Source organism: Prionailurus viverrinus, chromosome B4 (assembly GCF_022837055.1).
Source record: "Prionailurus viverrinus isolate Anna chromosome B4, UM_Priviv_1.0, whole genome shotgun sequence".
Classification (NCBI taxonomy): domain Eukaryota; kingdom Metazoa; phylum Chordata; class Mammalia; order Carnivora; family Felidae; genus Prionailurus; species Prionailurus viverrinus.
Window position 1 is genome coordinate 59,617,242 of NC_062567.1, and position 23,673 is coordinate 59,640,914.

The following is a 23,673-nucleotide window of genomic DNA, read 5'->3' on the forward strand; positions in this document are numbered from 1 at the left end:
TACTTTAAAGGTATAAACACTAAAGTGCAAAGTGCACTTAGGAGACTTGACAGAAATCCCAGGGCAACTGAGGATGAAGACCAGAACTAGAATCAAGCCTCCGATAAGGTCCCCAAAGAAGCTTCCTAGTGAAATCTTATCTAAGTGACTGAAAATGGAATGTTTATTACCTGCAGACATCTTAGGCATTAAACGAGATACCATGTATGTATATATACATAGGTCACTGGTAATAGGGAGAATTTCACTAGTATAAAACACATGAATACAAAGGGAGTGATGAGAAGATACACAGGGTGGCCGGTGAGATTCCTAGGGGAGTGGCATCATTTGTTGTTGAAGTAGAAGGAAGAGGGCTAAGAGGAGACCAACAGGGAGGGGGTCTCTTTGGGTTTTTAGATCTTCATGACACTTAATGTATTATTGTGTTGCTAACAAACCAGCAGGTGGCACTACAAAACAATTTTACATGCAAAAATAAGGGACGTTTCCCAGGAGTTTTGGAATGTAAATTTACATTCTATAAAAAAGAAAAGTTTCAGATATACTAGAAAATAAAAACCCTTTTGAGCATTCATACTGACAAAATAATTAAAATAGAATTTTACCGCAAGGCAGATGGTCTAATACTCAATGAGAACAAAATGGTGCTTTTGCATTAAATTCAAATATCTTTTGATTCTTTATAGGTATTCATAGCATGCCAACAGCATATAGGACACAAATCATAAAGGAAACAGAATCCCTGCTCAGTAAAGTGTTGCCTTAATAAGAGGGAGTAAGTATATTTTATATAGCATCTGTCATGTAAAAGTACTCTTATCAGTTACAATAATATGGTTTCCCTAATGTATATCAAGTAAAGAATGATGGAACAATTCTGGAGGCTTTTTTATCAGATGTGGAAAAGTATTTTCCATCTGCTCGTAACTAGATTCAGAGGCAAGTTCTGCATCATTGCTGAGGAATGTTTCATCATCTTAGGTATATGAACTTGTATAAATGATACTCAAAGGACTGCTACTCATTAAATCATCAAGGCTACTTCCTGACACCTGGGGAGTTTTCCTTAGAGCTGTATGAAGTGGGCAGATTTTGCTGAGCTGAGCTTGAAGATTTGGAGAAATGACAGCCCCACAGTACAATGTGACTGTCAACAGTGTGAGTTTCCTGCCAAGCCCAGAAGTGAATGGTACTTCTGAGACATTATTGGGGTGGTTGCCATTTTGCTTGATAGATAGTATTATCTAATCTCAACAGAACAGGTTCTCTTTAATTTTACTCACCGGTATCAACTAAGAAAACCCCATAGTTGTTGTGTAAGTCTGAGCTGTCTGGACAGTTCTTTATTCCAGCCTGATATATTTCCTCAGCTTCCTTAAATCTCTCCTTTAAAAGAGAACAAAGGAAAATAAATGAGAAAGTTAAAAGCAAACAACAATAGGGGCGCCTGGGTGGCTCAGCTGGTTAAGTGTTTGGCTCAGGTCATGATCTCAGGGTGGTGAGATTGATGGAGCCCCGTGCTGGACTGTGCTGGGCTTGGAGCTGCTTAAGATTCTATCTCTCTCCCTCTGCCCCTCTGCCCCACTCGTGTGCGCACGCTCACTCTCTTTCTCCAAAAAAAGCCCCGAAATACAAAAACTACAACAATAAACTGAATGACATAAATGGAAAAGATAGAAACTAATTTACTGAGGATCTTGTATGCAATAGGCCAATAGGCACTGAGATCAAACACTGTGTACTTTTAATTGAAGTCAGTGCAATGGCACAAATTCCTACAATTCATATTTATATTTAGTTTCTTTAGGGCAAACAAGCCTACGTTTACTAAGAAGGGACATCTGAAAGGATTGGCCCTACAACTGGAAAAAGCCTCAAATGGTTGTTTGAATGGGATGCCCCCCCCCCCCAACTCTCTGTTTGAAAATGAGGGCTACGTCCATACAGGAGTTTCTTCAGAGGTGACAATGTGACTGGGAGCAGGGACGCCTGCGACGTTTGTCTTACAGCTGCATTGTGTATCAAGCACTCCCTTTACCTACACTGTATGGTTTATTGGCGGAGGTTTTTGAGAAAAGGGGAGGGAGGCTGATGCAGGTTACAGAGGGCTTTGCCTTGACCTTTCTTTACTCAAAAGATTTCGATAGCCCACCCAACTGTTCCTTCCCTCCTTTATTCAACCTGTGTGTTCCACCTCAGAGCCACACCCTCCAATGGGAATACAGGTCTTCTCGAAGGCATACCTCCAACTCCTCTCCTTGTGATAAGGCCCCGCTCAACTATTGCATCTTCAATGGGTCATTTGCTAACTGTCCTGGTCTTCTTCCAAAGATTCACTTTAGCACACTAACAATTCTGAATTAGCTTTTAGGAACATTGTTCACCACCAGCCGAGATTGTCACGTCACACTTCCTTTTACAATATCAGAAGGTAAAACCTACTTAATGAATCAAAGCTACCCAGGTTCTAACAATTACTCACAAGTGAACACTTTCATGGTTCCCTGGTCCTGCTGGGAAGGTCAGGTAAAAGGAAATGATGTGGCATAAAGCACATAGCAACTGTTCCTTTACTATGCTCTGAGAGTGGACGTTTTCCACAATTTTATCGCAAGTTACCCCTACTAAGCATTCATCCAGACACATGAAAAGGGAATGTACAGCACTAATTTCCTCAGATGTGACACCTTTGGCTTGTGAATAAAAATGCACCGGGTGTTGAACAATAAACCAAGGAGCCTAAATTTGATTTGACCCAGAAAGATAAAGACATTTGACCCTCTGTGGAATGACTACGGCCATCTCTTTGAATCCACACATTTAAGTACCATTTAGGAAACAAGACGTGGTTTGGATTTGGCAAATTTCACTTATTTGAATTACAAATCCACAGCCCAGCAAAAATTGAGATCTATGTTGCTAAAAAGTATATGCATTTTTTAAAAAAGCATATGTATTTTTGATTGCCAAACAACAAACTGTCAGACTTAAAAAAAAATAAAGATGAATGAAAAGCCCCAAATCATCTTTCAATCTATTAAAGAGAAGAAAATTTTTAAGAAGATATCATCCAGGGGCACCTGGGTGGCTCAGTCGTTTGAGCATCTGACTCCTGGTTCTGGCTCAGGTCATGATCTCTCAGTTTTGTGAATTCAAGCCCTGCGTCTGGCTCTGCACCGTTAGCACAGAGCCTGCTTGGGAATCTCTTTCTCTCCATCTCTCTCTGCCCCTCCCCTGCTCACACTGTCTCTGTCTCTCTCAAAGTAAATAAATAAAGTTAAAAAAAAAAAAGAGAAGATATCATCCATTGAAGGACCAACAAATTTGTGTGTGGGTGTGCGTGTGCGTGTGTGTCTTTAGACACAGGCAGAACACAAATTATCTAAGCCTCCGATCAAGTTAATAGCTACAGAGTACTATTGCAAATGTATTCATTTATTCATTCATTCAAGACATATTTACCGCAATGGCTGTAGAGAGCATGGTATAATGATTAGGGATCGGGCTTTCAGTGTTTCACTATACGGATTGGAATCCCAGATCCATTAACATTAAAACATGTTAAGTATGTAGAACAATGCATAGCACATAGCACCTTGTCACGATAGGATATGTCATGTCACATCCTTATCATTACCACTCCTTAGGCTGGCATTGCTACGTGTATCACTGGGAGACAGATGCCAAAAACACGCAGATGAATAAAACAAAATCCCTCTGTTTTAGGAGCTCAAAGATGAGTGAACTATCAAATACAACCCAATGAGAGCAGTGTTTTGAAACGATTAAATACAGCTGCTCTTGAGCTCAGGTGTGCTAGAGTTGTCACTGAGGCCACATGGAGCATCATGGCCCTGTCCAAGTGGCATCTTAGCCAAGAGTTTCAAGTTCCTTTCCTATCAAATATGAAAAATAATTAGCTTAGGTGTTTTCCTTTTAACTTTTCTTAATCATCTTCTGAAACAGAGGTCAATAAACATCTAATATCCTGGAGGCAACCAGAGAAAGAATACGCTGGCTAATCCAAACCTGAGTAATCAGCTCCTGAAAATCTCAAGTTTCCTGTGTTAGCATTCAACTAGTGAGACTGTTTGACTGTAATGCTATTTTTGTGTTAAAGGATCAAATTTTGTATATCACATGGTACTTTTAAAACACACTAACATAGTTATGATAAAATCAAAATTTAAAAAATCCCACCCAATTATTAAAAATACAATGGATGAGGGGCACCTGGGTGGCTCAGTCAGTTGAGCATCCGACTCTTGATTTTGGGTCAGGTCATGATCTCGCAGTAGTAAGACTGAGACCTATGTTGGGCTCTGCGCTGAGCACTGAGCCTCTTGGGATTCTCTCTCCCCGTCTCCTGCGCCCCTCCACCCCCCTCAAAAAATAAGGTGGGTGAGATTGTCAGCAGAGGAGATAAAAGAATATTAGAGCTGGAAACAATATTAAAAAGAGTAACTCACCACCATTTTTAACTAATGAAGAAACCTGGCTGCAAAGTGGTTAAGAGACTTGCCCCAAATCTCATAGCTACACGGGGACAGAGAACAGAATTTAGGTTTTCAGTGGACACACAGGGAATGGGTGAACCCTGAATAAAAGCAGTATTTCTGGAAATAATGGTGTCTCTGGCATCAACAGAAACAATTACACTTTTGGATATCCATCCCCTCAACAAATATTTTGTGAGCACCACACATATGCCAAGCATACAGTGGAGATAGAAGAGTGAACAAGACAGACGATCCTGCCATGGCAGTTGAGTGGGATTCAGATAGGAAGAAGACATTGCAATGTACTGTGACAGCATCAGGGGAGGAGAAGCATAAGGTACTCGGGGCAACCAGAAGTGACATGACATCCAGACTTGAGATGAGATAGATTCTCTACACCTGTCATGATCCAAATACCCGAGAATGCTGGTTACCATTAACTCCAGCAGCTGCATCACATAAAAATGTGTTTGAAAAATATCCCTGGCTACTTCAGATCTTAGAGCCATCACTGTATAACTAAACTGTGGGAGAGCTGAAAGGTGTGTTTCCTAAAAAGAATACAACTGATGTCTTCACGTTCTAACTTGCCAAAGTCAAATACAACATTCAACAACAGTTTTCAAGTACAATTACTCCTTTACCTGATTTAATTTTGCTTTTTCCCACATTCTTGCTACTCTGAAATAGCCAGAGAGATCACCTTTTTCATCTAAAACTTCTCTTATTTGGGGGTTTATGAGCTGGGTTTCCTCTAGAAATGCAATTTTCAAAGTCCAAAGAAGTAATGGGACTTAAAACACCATGCGTGTCAAGGGCAAGTGATCACATCCCTGTGCCTCCGGGAACCCAAGGGCTATCTCAAGACTCTGGGTCTATGAATAATGTCTTCAATATCTGTCTTTTCCTTTCGCTTGACTGTAAATTTCAAGGAATGATTAACTCCACTTATTAAAAAACAAAAGGGAACCACCACCACGAGAGAAAAATACCTTCTAGGTGTTTATTTAAAATAAATTCCACCTTCTCTGGAAGGGCAATGCATTTATCTTAACAAGTAGTAGTACTGAATCCCTGAAGCTCTATTTCAAGCACTCACTTTTCATTTACCTCATCTGGCTAGATGTCCTGACCTAAGCTAATCATTCCTAGTCTCTACTGACTTGTGAGATTCAGAGGAAATGAATATAAGCTATTTATAGGACAACTTTAATTAAAAATGCTTGTGACCAGAGAATGGCTCTGACAAATAATACTGTCTGCTTTACACCAGAGTCCCCAAGAACCGCTGCCTCAGCATGAAATCACCTTTGAGAGTGATGGTTAAAATGGGCAGCATGCAAGCATGGGCTCCTCTCCAAGGCTGAAGCATTTTCAGGACTGTAGAAATAAAATGGGCCTTGGGGGAGAAATAAAACATAGTCAACATCTCCACTTCTTACATGCTGTAATTACCCAACACAACACGCTTTTTACCTCAAGGAAAGGAAAGTGAAGAGTAGATCTTTGGAAAAGGCACCTTGACTGTAATTTACTCTCTTGGGTCAACCGATATGTTTGGAAAACTTCTTACCGTTCAAGTTGCAGCAGCCAGGAGGACAAATGGACATGGGCTTAATGCAGCAGTCCTCAAACTTCTTGGTTTTGTGGATACTTTTATACTCTAAAAATTACTGAGGACCCCCAAAGAGCTTTGTTTATGTGGGCTACATCTGTCAATATTTACCACAACAGACATAAAGCTGAGAAATTTTAAAAATATTTACTAGTTTATTTAAAATATAATAAACTAAAACATAACACATTTGTATGACAATAAAAAATATTTTTCCACCGCAAAAAAAAAATACTGGCATTATTTCATGTTTTTGCAAATCTCTTTAATGTTTGGCTTAATAGAAGACAGCTGGATTCCCATATCTACTTTTGTGCTAATCTATTTTTCATGGGTGCATGTGTGCTAATCTATTTTTATGTTTTTAGTTGAAGTATGGGAAGAAATGTTGGTCTCACACAGATATTTAATTGGAAAATGGGAGAATATTTTAATAGTCTTTCCATAATTATAAATATGTCATGTATCCTCTAAAAAAATACTGTACACTCACAAAAGAACGAGAGTAAAAAAGGCAAATGACTTGTCAGTAGTATTGTGAAAACTGCATTGACCTTCCTGGACCTCAAGTGTCCCCAGTCAACACTTTGTGAACAGCTGGCTTAATGAATGGCCTGTAACATGCACTTCCTGTGCGGAAGGTGTAAGATGTGGTATTCCAAAGTGGTGAAGGACCTACAGGGAGGAGATGGAAAGTTGTGCTAATGCCCTGACATCATGGTCATGCATCTGAATTGTTTTCTGGAAGTATTTTTATGAACACACAGAGCCATAAGGTTATTTCCCCTTTAGTCCAATGCCTTTATTTACTATGACAAACTTGGTAAGTTTAGGATCAATGGATGTTTAAACTCATGTCTCTAAGAAACTCTTCAAGACATAGGAGCTCAAAACACACAGCAGAGATTGCCTGCTTTCTCACCCTCTCCTTTGCTTTTATTTTCTTTACAAAACAGTTCTTCCACCCATCAGTCATCAGCATGGACATTCATGAGAAATGAGCTGCCAATATTTGATGTCTAATTCTCTTTCTCATCCAACTAAAATGAAAATTAACTTGGCATTTCTCCTCACCAAGGAAATGTCAGGTATTTCTTAATCTTGAATTTTTTTTTTTATCACCCAGCAGACTGTGATCAACACCACTCTGTAACAATTTAAGTATGCAAGAAGTAATCACTTTAAAGAGGAAATGCTAAGAATTGTTAAATACAAGCTAAAAGTACGACAAGAGTAAGCAACCACAGGTGTAAAACACTGTCAGGAGACCAGGAAAAAAAGGGGTGGGGGGAGCCCACATTTGCAGAGAATTGCAGTTCCCTCCATCTGCAAACTCTTCTCACACTATTTTGTACTTATTCTCTGTAGGCACACAATTTTCTATTAAAAGAAGAGATACCACTTTTCTTCACCCCAGAGCTGTCACACGGTCTATTTCCTCTAGCCAGAAAGTTTTCATATTCATTTTTACCTTGTTGATATCTAAAAGTTCTTTAGGAATCAGATTAAATGTCACTTTTTGGCCACTGCCCCTGTTCTCCATATGTTCCTTCCCACATTAGGTTAGGTCCCTAGAATATTCTCAATAGTACTTTCTCTTTGCACATTTTTTGTAATTGTGTTAGATATTGGATATGGATATGGGACTGTAATTCTTTGCTTAGGGATAGCCTTCCTTCTATACTCTTAAGTTCCATGAGGATAAGGCCCACACCTGATTAGCTCAACAATCCTAATGCTGGGGCACCGGAGTGGCTCGGTTAAACATTCAACTTTGGCTCAGGTCATGATCTAGCGGTTCATGAATTCGAGCCCCAAGTCTGGCTCTGTGCTGACAGCTCAGAGCCCAGAGCCTGCTTCAGATTCTGTGTCTCCCGATCTCTCTGCCCCTCCCCTATTTGTGTTCTGTCTCTCTCTCTCTCAAAAAAATGAATAAACATTAACAAAAAAAAAAAAAATCCTAATGCTTAGTGGTACCTGTGCTGAATAATTAAATCAATAAATTATTAAGGGAGGGTCTAGTTCAAGTTGATTTGGCCACAATATATGTGGCTGAATCTACCCAAAGGATGGCAGGAGACTTTTCACTCTTGGTCTATATTCCTAACTTATATTTTATTGCTCCAATTTCTTTTCATTCCTATATCATGTGAAGTCATATCCCAAAATACATAAAAGAAAAATATTTTAAGTGTTATGAAATTAATTAATTGAGTTTTTCAAGAGGCTATAAACCTGAGGCTAGCAACAATTTACAGTAGGTCAGGGTCATAAGCAGTGTTAATTTTTTTTCCCTTTACTGATAGTGCAATGCAAGCTATATAATCTATTGTAAGAGTAGGCTGGTTAAAAATGATGGTGGGCTTATAAATGTTTACAATCCTATCTGTGAAGCTGGAGTACAGCCAGCTCTGAGTGTTAATGGAGAACCAGGAGAGAACAGTAAGCCTGAGACCACCTTGACTTCGAATCTAAGAGTTTATTTTCTGTTCTCAGTCTTCTTGACTTCTTTGCTGCAGTAGACAAACAGGCATATCAGGTTTTTTTTTCTGGATTTTTTTTTTAATGTATCTAACATCTATGACAACTCACCCTCCTGGCTTTCCTCTATCACTTCTCTCTTTCCTTTCTACTCCCTCCACACTCTACCTCATTGACCCTACCCATTACCATGGTCCAATCATGGGACCTCGGTGTCATACAGTGAAAGAACAGTGCCAATGAGTCAAAAGACCAGGCTTTATTCCTGGTCCTGACACTAGTTATTTGTCCAACCTTGAGAGGCACTTAATTCTGTGAACTTCATATTTCTCTCTGTAAAATAATCAGGTTAAAAAATTCTTTAAGTTATCCACCCCACCCCCAACACACACACACACTATTCTTCATTTTCCCCTCACAGAAATTACCTACTCATAATATGGTTCCATTAATTTGAAGTCCTAAGTCCATCTTCCCAGTCCTAATCTTTCTCACTGCCATCTGCCCACATGCTATTTCCACTTAAATGTTCCACTAACATTCAACACTTAAAGGCTGGATACTGCGGGCAGCAGAGAATACTGGTATCACTCTTTCAGAAAACAGATTAGTAATGTATCTCAAGAACAATGTAGTAAGGTATCTCACTGAAATATGTTGATACTCTTTGATGTGAGAATTCCACTTTTAGGAATCTATCAGAAATGACTCAAAATATTGTTTTGGAAAAGCCATAAGAAACGAAAAGTTTGGGGTGCCTGGGTGGCTTGGTCGGTTAAGCATCTGACTCTTGATTTCCACTAGATCATGATCTCACAGTTCATGGGTTCAAGCTCCACATTGGGCTCTGTGTTGACAGAACGGAGCCTGCTTGGGATTCTCTCTCTCCCTCTCAATCACCCCTCCCCTGCTCTCTCTCTCTGCCCCTCCCCTCTTCACTCTCTCTCTCTCTCTCAAAATAAATAAATCAACTTAAAAGCAATTAAAAAAAAGAAAGGAAAAGCACACTGCCACACACATACACAGAACCCAAGTGTACAAAAGTTGGGTTAATTTATTATGTAAATTAGAATATATCATTTTGATAACTAGTAAGTAGCCATTAAAATGGTATTTATGGACCTAAATGTAAGACAGGAAGCCATCAAAATCCTTGAGGAGATAGCAGGCAAAAACCTCTTTGACCTTGGCCACAGCAACTCCTTACTCAACACATCTCCGGAGGCAAAGGAAACAAAAGCAAAAACAAACTACTGGGACCTCATCAAAATAAAAAGCTTCTGCACAGTGAAGGAAGCCATCAGCAAAACTAAACGACAACCAACGGAATGGGAGAAGATAGTTGCAAACGACATATCAGATAAAGGGTTAGTATCCAAAATCTACAAAGAACTTACCAAACTCAACACCCAAAAAACAAATAATCCAGTGAAGAAATGGGCAAAAGACATGAATAGACCCTTCTCCAAAGAAGACATCCAGATGGCCAACCGACACATGAAAAAATGCTCAACATCACTCATCAACAATGAGATACCACCTTACACCTGTCAGAATGGCTAACATTAACAACTTAGGCAACAACAGATGTTGGTGAGGATGTGGAAAAAAAGAGGATCTCTTTTGCACTGCTAGTGGGAATGAAAACTGGTGGAGCCACTCTGGAAAACAGTATGAGGTTCCTCAAAAAATTAAAAATAGAACTACCTTATGACCCAGCAATTGCACTACTAGGCATTTATCCAAGGGATACAGGTGTGCTGTTTTGAAGGGGCACATGCAACCGAATGTTTATAGCAGCACTCTCAACAATAGCCAAATTATGGAAAGAGCCCAAATGTCCATTTATGGATGAATGGATAAAGAAGATGTGGTATATATATACAATGGAGTATTACTCGGCAATCAAAAAGAATGAAATCTTGCGTTTGCAACTATGTGGATGGAACTAGAGGGCATTATGCTAAGCAAAATTAGAGAAAGATGAATATCATATGACTTCACTCATATGAGGACTTTAAGATACAAAACAGATGAACATAAGGGAAAGGGAAGCAAAAATAATATAAAAAAAGGGAGAGGGACAAAACATAAGAGACTCTTAAATATGGAGAACAAACAAGAGGGTTACTGGAGGGGTTGAGGGAGGGGGGATGGTTAAATGGGCAAGGGGCATTAAGGAATCTACTCCTGAAATCACTGTTGCACTATCTGCTACCTTGGATGTAAATTAAAAAAAAAATAAATAGAAAAGAGTTGCATGCTTAACTGACTAAGCAACACAGGTGCCCCCTTTACCATTCTTTTTAAAAACAGAATAAAATTCATTTTATCTTGCAATCAGCAGATGAGTCCAGCAGACTATTTTATAAATTTAAAATACATTATGGGATTTTGGTGATCTTATTTTTCCTGTGTCTTGAAAGCTTGCTATTTGCAAGGTGTTTCACCCTTACAAATTACTCTAAGATTATTTCATTATTACTAAACAATTATTCCCAACTTTGCATGAAGAAAAAAAAAAGACTAAAATAAAAGAACAGAAGAATGGTGGGATCACCTAGAGAAGGATGATTTAATATTGAAATACACTGGGGGCTCCTGGGTGGTTCATTCAGTTTAAGCGTCCAACTCTTGGTTTCGGCTCAGGTCATGATCTCACCATTCATGGGTTCAAGCCACACATCAGGCTCTGCACTAATGGCACAGAACCTGCTTGAGATTCTCTCTCCCCACCTCTCTCTGCCCCTCCAGCACACTCTCTCTCAAAATAAATAAATAAACTTAAAAAAAAATTTAAAACGTTAAAAAAATGGTATTTATGAAGGCCATGAATATGTATGATATGCATAATTTAATGGCAAGTGAAAAGAATAGGATACAAATTACTTGTGAATGTATGAAAACAAAATATTTATATTGCAAGACTTGTAGGGTATTAAAAAATAATAATATTTGTTGTTTCCAGATATTATATTAATGAAAGGTATATTTTATTTTCTCTGACTTTTCCCCACTTTTCACTTTACATTTTCATATTATTTGTGTAATAGAAAAGGAATGTGGAAGCTGACCTCTTTCCTAAATTCTCCCTTCTCCTTGGCTTCCCCATGGCGTTCAGTGACCATGTGTCTTCTCAGTCCTTAAGGTGCTCTGCCCTGGATTTTTAATTTTCTATTTTCTTTTCCTTTCAGCCTTCACCTACAAACAGTTCTTAAACACAAAGGGATTCTTTTTCCACAATAACGTCTGTCCATTCCCACACTTTGTTCCAGAAACGAGGCTCTCAACTACTCACACCGCATGGCATTTAAAAGCCTCCTTACAATATCCCACATATTTCCACATATTTTCTTCCTCTCCTGTTTTATAACCGTTTGCTTAGACACTTGCCTTTGCTTCTTATTATCTATCAATGTCAAATTTGGGCTCCACTGTGGGCCTTAAAAGGCTCCAGCATGTAATATCTGTTCGACTTATTAACCCATTTTTCAAATTTCCCTTTCTCGATTTCTCTACCGTGCCCCAACAGAATTACTTGTTGCCTTCAGGTTCCAACAGAGCAAGGAATACAATGTTAGTCTCAGATAAATCCCAGAAGGGATTATCACCCTCACAGTTTTACCAGCAGTGAGGATGAGAAGAGGTGTCAACAGACAGCTGCATGCTTACAGTAAGAGCAACAAGGCATGGCAAATGACACTTGTGTTTTTTTTGTTTTGTTGTTTTTTAATAGACTCACAACCTTCAATCGGGGAAGGGTTTCAGCAGGTTTCTGACACAGTGTCTCACAATATCCAAGTAGATAAGACGAGGTGAGCTAGATGCTAATATGATTCGATCAGTTAACCAAAAATTAAATAACTGTCTTGGGTAAAATAGAGGTCAACGTGGAGAGAAGATCCTACAAACACAATGTAGGGCTTTCTAACCTGCTACTCATCTCTGCAGCATTTTTTAAAACCAAATACGTAAATGAGTAGCTAGAAACTATTCTTAGTTAATTCGCCAAGTAAAATATCTGGAAAGGGTAGTTAATACAAAGAATGTCAGAAAAAAGGACTAAAAAGTCCTAGAACACCTGAAATTTCCAGGCTGATAATAAAGAGGTTGAAATTAAATACAGATAAAGATGAATCCTCTTATCCAGGCTGTAAAAACATGCCTGCAAAATGGGTGAGACCTGGACTAACAAGTGTTCACATTGTTTAGAAATTTCAGTTGACTATCACTCATCACCAGGGAAATACAAATCAAAGCGACACTGAGATACCACCTCACACCAGTCAGAGTGGCTAAAATGAACAAATCAGGAAACTACAGATACTGGCGAGGATGTGGAGAAATGGGAACCCTCCTGCACTGTTGGTGGGAATGCAAACTGGTGCAGCCGCTCTGGAAAACAGTATGAAGGTTCCTCAAAAAATTAAAAATAGAACTACCCTATGACGCAGCAATAGCACTACTAGGAATATATCCAAAGGATACAGAAGTGCTGATGCATAGGGGCACATGTATCCCAATGTTTATAGCAGCGCTTTCAACAATAGTCAAAATACGGAAAGAGCCTAAATGTCCGTCAACTGATGAATGGATAAAGATGTGGTTTATGTATACAATGGAATACTACTTGGCAATGAAAAAGAATGAAATCTTGCCATTTGCAGCAACGTGGATGGAACTGGAGAGTATTATGCTACGTGAAATAAGTCAGAGAAAGAAAGATACCATATGTTTTCACTCATATGTGGAACTTGAGAAACTTAACAGAAGACCATGAGGGAAGGGAAGGGGAGAAAAATAGTTACAGAGAGGGAGGGAGGCAAACCATAAAAGACTCTTAAATGCAGAGAACAAACGGAGGGAGCAGCGGAGAGGGGAAAATGGGTGATGGGCATTGAGGAGGGCACTTGTTGGGATGAACACTGGGTGTTGTATATAAGTGAAGAATCATGGGAATTTACCACCGAAACCAAGAGCACACTGTATACACTGTATGCTAGCCAACTTGACAATAAATTATATTGAAAAAAGAAAAAAAAAAGAAAAAGAAATTTCCATTGACTGTATCTCCCATGTGAGCCAAAGCATCATGTGGATGCCAGATAACCAGTATCATTCGTTTTACGGCATCATTTATTAGACACAAGGGATGTCAAGCCAGGGAGGCATTTCTATTCCACCCTGACCTTGCTGAACTACAGTTCAATATGAGAAGTATACTGTCATAGAGAAAATGGACAGTCCAGAGGCTATGCAAAGCAACATGACCAGAAGCAAAGAATTTGGAAACCAGGGTAAAAGAGAAACAAGGTGAAAGAAACAAGGTTAGCTTTGAAAGTGATAATCAGAGAAGTGATAACATAGCTGTGTTCTTCAGCTATGTGCAACAAGCTCTCTGTTAGAATGAGCTCAAAGGGAGCAAATTATAGGATGACTGACTTTAGCTCAGCGTAGCAAACCATTTTCTATCAATAGATTGGCCCACGACCATAGTATGCATGGGCCATGCATGTGTCCAGGTGACACTGGAAGGTAACCTGTTAAGTGAAGGGATGGTTTCACAAGTGTGTTACAGAGTGACCAAGGTTTGTGGTCACTGCTTTGATATACTCTGGGAGTCTGAAATGCTCAAAAGTTATTAAGTAAGGTTGTGCCACCAAGAAATGAATTCATTTGCTACTGAAGAATGTTAAGCTGGTGGATTTTTCTCTACCAGTTTCTCTGTGCCTTGCTTGTACCTCTGAAGCCTTCTTTTATTACTAAAGAATTCAAAACATGAAGACAAAATGTTGAAAGTCAGAGAGGGAAGGCAATCCTGAGTTATGCCCAACAGCTGTTCTCTTTGATGTTAAAATCAATTGCCCAAAGGAGCAAAGAGAAAACCTTCCAATCTTTCAATTACGTTCTTAGATCTCATAGCATTTTACATTTGAACTTCGAGTAAGAAAGCCTGGCAAAAGATGTGACCCTTGTATGGAAGAAAATATGATGATTGCAGTTTGTTCTTCTTAAAAATTGTTCATAACTTCAACTATGTGACACGCAATGACTTTACCTCAATTTATCACTGTGGTTCACGAAAATGAAATATCCCATAACTGAATTTAAATAAGGCATCTGATACTTCTTAAACATAACAGAGGAAAATGTATATTTCTTGTCCTTTTCAAACTTCCACTTTCTATAAAATGTGTTAGTTAATAGCAAGACACTGCAGAAGGGACTGCAGGAAATTTCAAGGTCACATTTTTAGAAGAATAGCTTTTCATCAACTTGGAGCTCATTGATTTAGAAAGAACACACAAGTGAAGCTTACAGATATTGATTAAGGCAAATCACTTTTCACAGTATTAACATATTAATGCTGTATTTGTATAGAAACAATAGTACTAATTACAGTGGAACCACAGAGTATTCATTAAAAAATGCCTTAGCACTAAGGGCATTGAGAGTACACGTATACTGCTGAGCACTGAGTAATGTATAGCATTATTCAATCACTATATTGTGCACCCGAAGCTAACGTAACAGTGTATGTTAATTGTACTCGAATAAAAAAATGGTAAAGAACAATTCTAACGACTTGTCAAGTGAAATATCTAGAAAGGGTAGTTAATACAAAGAATGTCAGAAAAAAGGACTAAAAATCACTTAGTTGACGTTAAAGAAGATTAATTCCAGGCACTCAAAATGTTAATGCCATAGATGCAGTAAAGATCATCTAGAATATTTATCAATTTTCATATTTGGAAACTGGGGCCCAGAGAGGTAAAGTACTCCTCACCCAAGTCTGTGTAGTTGGTTAACTATGGAGTAAGGTCTAGAACTAGGTCTCTTAGTCCCCTGTCAATTGCTCTTAGTATCACACTACAGAGTAACTGAATCCCAAAGTAAATCAAGTGAAGACACACTGAATGACTGCATTACACAGTAAACTATCCTAAGCCCTGGAAAAGAAATAGGTATCTAAAGAAGATGCTGCTTTTCTTAAAATAACTTACGGTCTTGTGAAGAAAATAAACCTGAAAAATTGCTTAGATTATAGTTCAAGATATTAACTCAAGAAATAAAAATATGTGATTGGTTTGCATGTTCGTATGTGTTCCCATTAACATTATAGGAGCCCCGAGGAGGGGTGCCTGGGTGACTCAGTCAGTAAAGCATCTAACTCTTCGTTTCAGTTTAGGTCATGATCTCACGGTTTGTGGTAATTGAGCCCCAAGTTAGGCTCTGTGCTGACAGTGCGGATCCCTGCTTGGGATTCTCTCTCTCCCTCCCTCTCTGCCCTTCCCCAACTTGTGTGCGCTCTCTCTCTTTCTCTCTCTCTCTCAAAATAAATACACATTTTTTTTTAAAAAAGGAGCTCTGAGGAAACATGACTCCCCACGAGAAGGGGAGGTGGAGAAATTTCGGAGGAAGATGTGGGAGTTGAATTGGATCTTGAAAACTCGGCAGGATTTATAGGGGATAAAGAAAAGACGGCATTTTAAGAAGACAGAAGTATATGAATATATACAAGTTCTACTCATATCTGTAAAAAACTCCCCCCAAAACAATATACTGTGTTATCACTGGTCTTAGGTAAATGACAATATAATTTATCTTACTTAAGTATAATTACTTACTTTAAGCATAATTTTCATCAAGAAGGAACAGTTAAATGTTTATTATCTGTCCTGGTGAGTTGGGGAAAAAAAAGATATGAAGTGGGCACTATTGGTGGAATGCTTTATTTACAGTTGACCCTTGAACAACATAGGTATGAACAGTGTGGGTCCACTTATACGTGGATTTTTTTTCGATAAATATAGCACAGTGCCGTAAGTGTTTTTTCCTTATGATTTTCTTAATAACATTTTCTTTTCCCTAGCTTACTTTGTTATAAGAATACAGTATATAATACATATAACATACAAAATATATGTAATCAACTATTTATGTTATTGGTAAGGCTTCCAGTCAACAATAGGCTTTTAGTAGTTAAGTTTTGGGGGAGTCAGTATGTGGATTTTCAACTGTGCAGGTGGTCAGTGCCCCTAACCTCCTCATTGTTCAAGAGTCAACTGTATTTACTTACTTATACCTCATTATTCCATGAAGAAATTGAGGTCGCTTTTAAAAATTGAAAACATCCAAGAAAAAGTAATAAAAAATAAAAATTGAAAACAAAAACTGAATAAAATAAATTAAGGAAACTGATAAACCCGGGAGTAAAAGCAGCACATAGAGAAGAGCAGAATATACAGTCTAGATGGTTGTTAGAGGATGGGGAAACAGGGATGGAAATACACTTGACCCTTTTCAGAATTTCCAAGATTTTTTCCTGCATTAGATTAAAAATAAAGCAAAAATCTTGTAACTCAGGAGAAGCTGAGCCCTTCCTAACAGTGAGATGAGAGAAATTTCTCCTGAGTCCTCATAAAGAAGCCACTGAATGATGCAGCAGGTGCTGTCCTCACCCCCACCCCTACTCTATGGTTACAAAGAATAATTTCTCACAGTGGTCCTCATACTATCGCTCCATGTAGGACAAAATCATCACATATAGGTATGATCAATTGCAAAACAGTGTGGCCCACAGGCTTAGTTCTACTGTAATGTAAGAATAAAATTTAGGCTATATACTGGATTGGAGGGACCATATGCTCTCCAGTTCATATGGATTCATTTATTCACTCAAAATTTATTGATTGCATATAACGTGACAGACACTGGGAAACAGCCATGAATAGAAGAGACGGTCATTCTCATGAGTTAAATATTCTAGTGGTGGGAGAAGGATCATAGACAAACATATGTTAGATGGTGATAAACACTTTTGGGAAACATAAGGCAGGGCAAGGTGAAAGAGAACATGGTGGTCAGTCAGGGTGAGGTTGCTAGTTAAGAAGGGTAATTGCAGACAACCCCTCGGATATGGTGTAACGTTGCAGAGAAACCAGCATGACGTGAGGAAGGATACCCTAAGATGTCTGAGAGAAAACTTGCAGACAAAGGAAACAGTTAGTGCAGAGGCTCCAAGAGAGAAGCATGCTTGGCATGTGTGAGTAACTGCCAGACACCCAGCCAGACAGGGTGGGGCGGGGGGAGGGAGGGGAGGATAAACGTCTTCTTATGAAAACGAACGAGCCAGGATGAGGTGAGAAAAAGGGATGAAGACAGTCAATCTTTGCTTCAGAAGGTTCCCACAGTGTCCAAGGGTCCCTGGGTGGCTCAGTTGGTTAAGCAGAAAGTTCCCACATTGTCTGCTTCAACACAAGCCAAAGGTAGCTGAGGACCGCCAGTGTATAACAGAATGCAATCATCATCACATCAGCTTGACCATTATGCTAAAACATGCATTGAAATCACCCACCACAGACCTGAGCTTCTGTCTAAAGCCCACCTATACTATACAGAGAATATTAGAGCATGAAAACTAGTCTTATCATTTCTGACACTTAAATATCCACAGAAAGTTCTAAATTTGCTTCCTGTTGAAACATCCAAAATTTTTTCAATGCAAATTGCACATCTATGTAACTGATATCAAATCATGTATCAGTATCAAATCATTCATTACATTTCAGCCACCTGAATGCTGCAGGGCATCTTTTGAAGGTGTTGACTTTGATTTTAAAGACAATCTGGCCAATTGTGTGATAGCAGAATCCACTGTCTATTGAGGGCACTTATGTGTGTCAACAAAACTGCATCATCAATTTAGAGAAGACAGTTTATGCTTGTTTCCCCTTAGCAGGGGGCATGCATCCAGAACACTGAAAAACAGTATCCAATCATTTAGACACAAGTGAAGAGAGAAGGGGAATAAGAATATCCCTGTATACCATGAGAAATGTTATCTCTTCAGAGCCTGTTCTATAAGCCTCTGCAATCTTTTAACAGGTATTGAGACACAGGATCTATTATCAGTAATTGGTTCCACATTGAGTTTGGAGATCTGACTCCATTAGCAAGTCCCCAGAAAAATATAAGAAATAGCAATAAAACTAGCAAATACCGTGTATTATTCTTGAGAGATTTTGCCCCAAAGTGATATAGAATACATGAATGACCTCTAATGACCTCTACTCTTTGTCTAAAGGCTACCTTCAGTACACAGAGAGTATTGGGGTAAGAAGCCAGGCTTATAATTTCTGTCAAGAAGAAAACAGACATAGAAATTAGTTGCTCCATATGGGGTTACAAACTGACTCATTGGTACCAAAATCTGGGTAATATTAATTTATATATTCAACAGCAAAAACTTTTAAGTTTTTTTTTTTTTTGAGAGACAGAGAGAGGGCAAGTGGGGGAGTGGCAGAGAAAGGGAGAAACAGAGAATCCTAAGCAGGCTCCATGCTGTCAGCACAGAGTCCGATGTGGGGCTCAAACTCATGAACTGTGACATCGTGACTGGAACTGAAATCAAGAGTCAGACACATAACTGACTGAGTCACCCAGGTACTCCTCAACAATAAACTTTTTAAAAAAATATGTGAAGTTCAAAGGAAACAATTACCTGCTCGGCCAGCAATGAAGCTAAGCTTGAATATGCATCTGCAAACTCTGGACCGTATTTAATGGAGTCCTTCAATAAGGTGATAGCCTCTTCTTTTTTCTCCTGGGACCTGGAGGTCATAAAGAGGGAAAAAACAGCATCTTTTAATAACACTGTGTTTAAATCCTCTGATTAGATGTAAAATCTCATTTCTTTTAGCAAAGATTACTGATTCCCTCTGGATTACATTGCAAATGAATTAAACTAGATTGTCTCAAGGTACTAACAGTTTCTGTCTCTGAATTCTAAGTGGAAAGAGGTGTAAATGATGCTGCAGGTTATTCACTGATTTTTCTACCTTCTATTTCCTGTTATACACTTTTTGAGAGTTTTATTTAATATTTTACAAGTTTCGGGGTGCCTGGGTGGCTCACTCAGTTAAGCGTCCAACTCTTGGTTTCGGCTCGGGTCATGATCTTATGGTTCGTGAGTTTGAGTCCTGCGTTGGGCTCTGCACTGACAGTGTGGAGCCTGCTTGGGATTCTCTCTCTCTTTCTCTCTCTGCCCCTTGTCCACTCTCTGTCTCTAAATAAATAAATAAACTTAAAAAAAGATATTAATATGTTACAAGTTTGTTAACCAGAAAGCTTGACCACCAGAGGAGCAATGTGGAGGCACTCGAGGGAGCCGGTTTACAATGATGTGAACGATGTGCTGAGCCCCTGGAGGACAAGCTGTACCAATACAGGCTGGGTGCCATGGTGGCCGAGCCACCCGTCAGGCACAAGCCAGCCAAACTGCTCATGTGAACCTTTGCTTTTACATTGAAGAGGGATCCATTTATACATAATTTATGAAGTTAGGAGATACTGTGACTACTGGCTGGCAAAGAACGATCAGCTATTTTATTCATCACATTTTCATTGAAAATCTGGGCTGGTTCTGTCTTCTCCATTTTAGTCTTTTCTTGAAAGTAATTATTTCTGGTTCGAAGAGGACTCGAGGCCCCAAAGTTATTACCAATGTTTTGGGTAGCAGTTCTCTTTCCTGCAAGTGCCATGGGGGAAACACCGGGCCATTATTCTGATATCGACATTTTGAAGCCAAAAATATACAGTGGCAGTGATAACTTTGCTACAAATACAATTTCACAAACACTGGACACTTGCTAAGCAGTGGAATAAAAAAATAGAATCCCTGGAAGTATAGAAAGCACACAGCTTAAGAGTCCCCCATCTTTACCAGTTACCACTATAGATTTATGTGCCTATGTTTTCACTATTTAGGGTCACCAATCACTCAGCAATGTACCATATAGACTCTGGTCAATTTTCGCATAACGTTATAAATTTTCACAACAATCCCACACAGCAGGTGTTTACTGTCCTATCATGTTCATTTTTCTAATGAGAAAACATGGATTCAGAAAAGTCAAGTGACTCATCATGTTCATGTAACCAGTCTTCTGGGTCGAGATCCAGTGCTTTTCCTTCACACCACATCTGCTTCTTCTAACTACTTAGAAACCCACCTCACATGACCTTGCTGCTCCAAGTGTGAGTCCTGGACCAGTATGATCACCACCACCAGGAGCTTGTTAGAAATGCAAAGCTTCTGGCCCCATTCAGACCTCCTGAATCAAACCCTACATTTAAAAAAGATTCTCTGGTAATTTGTTCGCATACTGAGATTTCAGCAGAATTGCTCCATAAATTAGCAAAGACAGCGCAGTGTAGCTCCTGCTGCAAGCCCCCTATGGCTTCAGTCTCTGTAGGATGAAGATCTGTAGAGGAAAAACTAATATTGACTCCACAAGCGTCAGTTCCAAGTACGAGAAGCAGCATGCTACAAGGCAATTTTACCTAGAAAGGAGTCTTCTATCATAGACCTTGAAAAAAAAGACATGTTTCCAGCAAAGACCTTCCATTTAACTGTTGGGTTTAGCAAGCATCTATCATTATCTATTACGTGTTGTTAGCCATTTCCTAAGGGAGGTGGCTGTCCATGCACTCCTCTTCTTACTGGGGGCAGAGCTAACTGGGCTCTTCCTGATGCACACTCCTGCCCCTGATATCAAGGTGAAACACCTGCGTCCTTCAGTGGATTATTTTGGGATGTGGCTTGAAAGTTGCAGGGTTATAAGAAATTTGCATCACAGCTATCTTAGTGCTGCTTTTTTATTGATTCAATCATTTAGTCAACAAACATTTAAAGAGTGTCTGTTAGGCTCTATGGAAGTCCAGGATGTTTACATACTTTGCGTTTTTAATCTAGAATATACCTTGAGGTACTTCTTCCATGGGCGCTTGTAAAGTAAAGCTTATTTCTTTAATCTTGATAATTTGACTATTGATCTCATGCTCAGCAGAACTCTTTTGCCAAGGATTTCATAAATCTTTATTAACATTAATTTGGAAATCCTCCCAAAATCCACAAAAAGATTTGGATTTAGGAAATTAAAGCTGAAGATTGAGTTCCCCGGGACATAATTGAGCTTGGATATTCTTCAAAATCAGCAGGAAAAAAACCCACAACAATTTGACAGGAAAGATTTAATGATTCTCATTGGTCAGGTTCACATCAGTCAGAACGGCAATTCAAACTTTTTATATATGATTTCAGTGAGATTAATGACCACTTAATGACATCTAGGAATCTAAATACTTGAGGCTGTCCATTACCATTCATATGACACAGTGGAAAAGTTAGCATCACAGTTATTCACAGGGAGCTTGATTCTTTTTTTTTTTTTTACATTTATTTATTTTTGAGAGACAAAGAGAGACAGAGCACAAGTTGGGTAGGGGCAGAGAAAGAATGAGACACAGAATCCGAAGCAGACTCCAGTCTCTGAGCTGTAAGCACAGAGCCCGAAGTGGGGCTCGAACTCACAAACCGTGAGATCATGACCTGAGTCGAAGTCGGACGCTTAACCGACTGAGCCAGGTGCCCCAGGGAGCTTGATTCTTTATGAAAAGCTATATCTCTATTATTGTCTTGAGGGACTGACACATTTTCAGAAAAATAGCTCATCATGTAATTTTGTTTAGTACAGGAGTATTGCGAGATGCAAAGACCAGGCAGAAAGGACATTTCCTCTTGGCTCTGCATTCTCGGGTGATTCTGCTTTCCCCTGGGAGCCTTTGAGAGTCATTAGACCCCAACAGGTGTCAGGCACATGCCACCTTAACAGATATTTTTAAACGTTTTTACAAAAGCCCGAGGAATTGGTAAGCAATAATTTTGTTGTTGTTTTGTTTCTGAAAGGGAGAGAAATGGTAAGAAGAGGCATTTCTTCTGTAGTCTCTCTTTTTGCTCAGCCTTTGGTGGGGGCTTGTGAAATAGGTGTGGTTTTGACACAATAACTTACAGAGGATTAATCTCAACAGTACTTTCTTTGGTCATACATTACCACGTGAGAACTGAACTTCACTTCAACTCATTTCTGGTTTCAGAGGCATCCCTTTTCCTATCCACATTACAGCCCATGTTTCTCTACTAACTGCCTCATATTAATTAAAAATCAGTGACCATATTACTATAATTCTATTGAATAGACTACACCTTACTCAGTTTTGCTTGCTAACACCTTAGTTCACAACCTGCTTCTAGTCCCCTCTTTCTTCTACTACACGCAGATAACTGACAAATACATATTTTCTACAGCGCTGCTTTCAACCCATTCCTTTATATAAAAATCTTCATTAATGCCCTGCTGCATACAGATAGACCGTTTACAACCTTCCATAATATGGTTCTGACCAACATTCCAAACATAACCAGGTACACACTAGTCCAGCCAGACTGGGTGGACTTTGGCATTTATCCTACAGAACCTGAGAGATAACCAACTCCGTTGCTTTTCTACCCTCAGTGTACTTTAAAATCACTTAAGGTGCTTCTAAAAAGACCTTTTTGTTCTTAGGCTGGGCTTCTTAAGAGGAAACTCTCCATATGAATATGACAGCCATTCAGATTTGAGAATTATGGCTATAATCCATCCTCCTTGACGTAAACTAGTGGGAAATGAGACTCAGAGGGCCTCAGGGATTTGCCTTGGTCCCAAGTGAAAAGGAAGGCCTCATAAAGGTCTCGTGGCCTCTCAGCCTAGTATTCATGCCTGACACTTCACAGATGGCTTTCCCCTCCCCTCCACTCAATGATGTTTTCCCTGTGCAATGGATTATCACCAGCTGACTCACAAGCTCAAAGCATGATCCCTCATCAGATCTACTAAACATATAACAAAATTAGAAAACATACATGTGCTATCTTTCTTATAGTTTTCTTTATATATCTCTGTAAGGAAAAAGATGGCAGGGGAACAGCCGTCTGGAAGCCCTGTTATGGCCTCCAAAGGGGCAGCTGCCCATTGTTCTTCAGGTCAATATTTAAAGGGTGACTGAGCTCCAACTCATTTTCTTCTCCAAGACCCTGGCGCAGCACGCGAAGCACCCCTGCCCCTGCCTCCCAAGGAAGGAGCGTCTGTCCACCAGGGAGTGGCCATGTGGGCAAGTTGTTAAGGCTTCCCATTTCCTGATAGCTGTTTGCTGAACCTTTACTCTCTGCTAAGGACCCCGTAAGTGATTCTT

General features: G+C 39.3%; 1 protein-coding gene across 2 annotated transcripts in view; it reads right to left on the reverse strand.

Annotated features, from left to right (window-relative positions):
• Window positions 1-23,673, reverse strand: part of TMTC1 (transmembrane O-mannosyltransferase targeting cadherins 1) — a 278,435-nt gene that overhangs the window by 18,493 nt on the left and 236,269 nt on the right. For both annotated transcript variants that reach the window (XM_047866166.1, XM_047866165.1), the window contains 2 exons: window positions 19,103-19,211; window positions 1,287-1,389 (listed from right to left, as the gene is read on the reverse strand). In XM_047866166.1, the coding sequence (XP_047722122.1) occupies window positions 1,287-1,389; window positions 19,103-19,211 (212 nt within the window). The remainder of the gene's footprint in view (window positions 1-1,286; window positions 1,390-19,102; window positions 19,212-23,673) is intronic.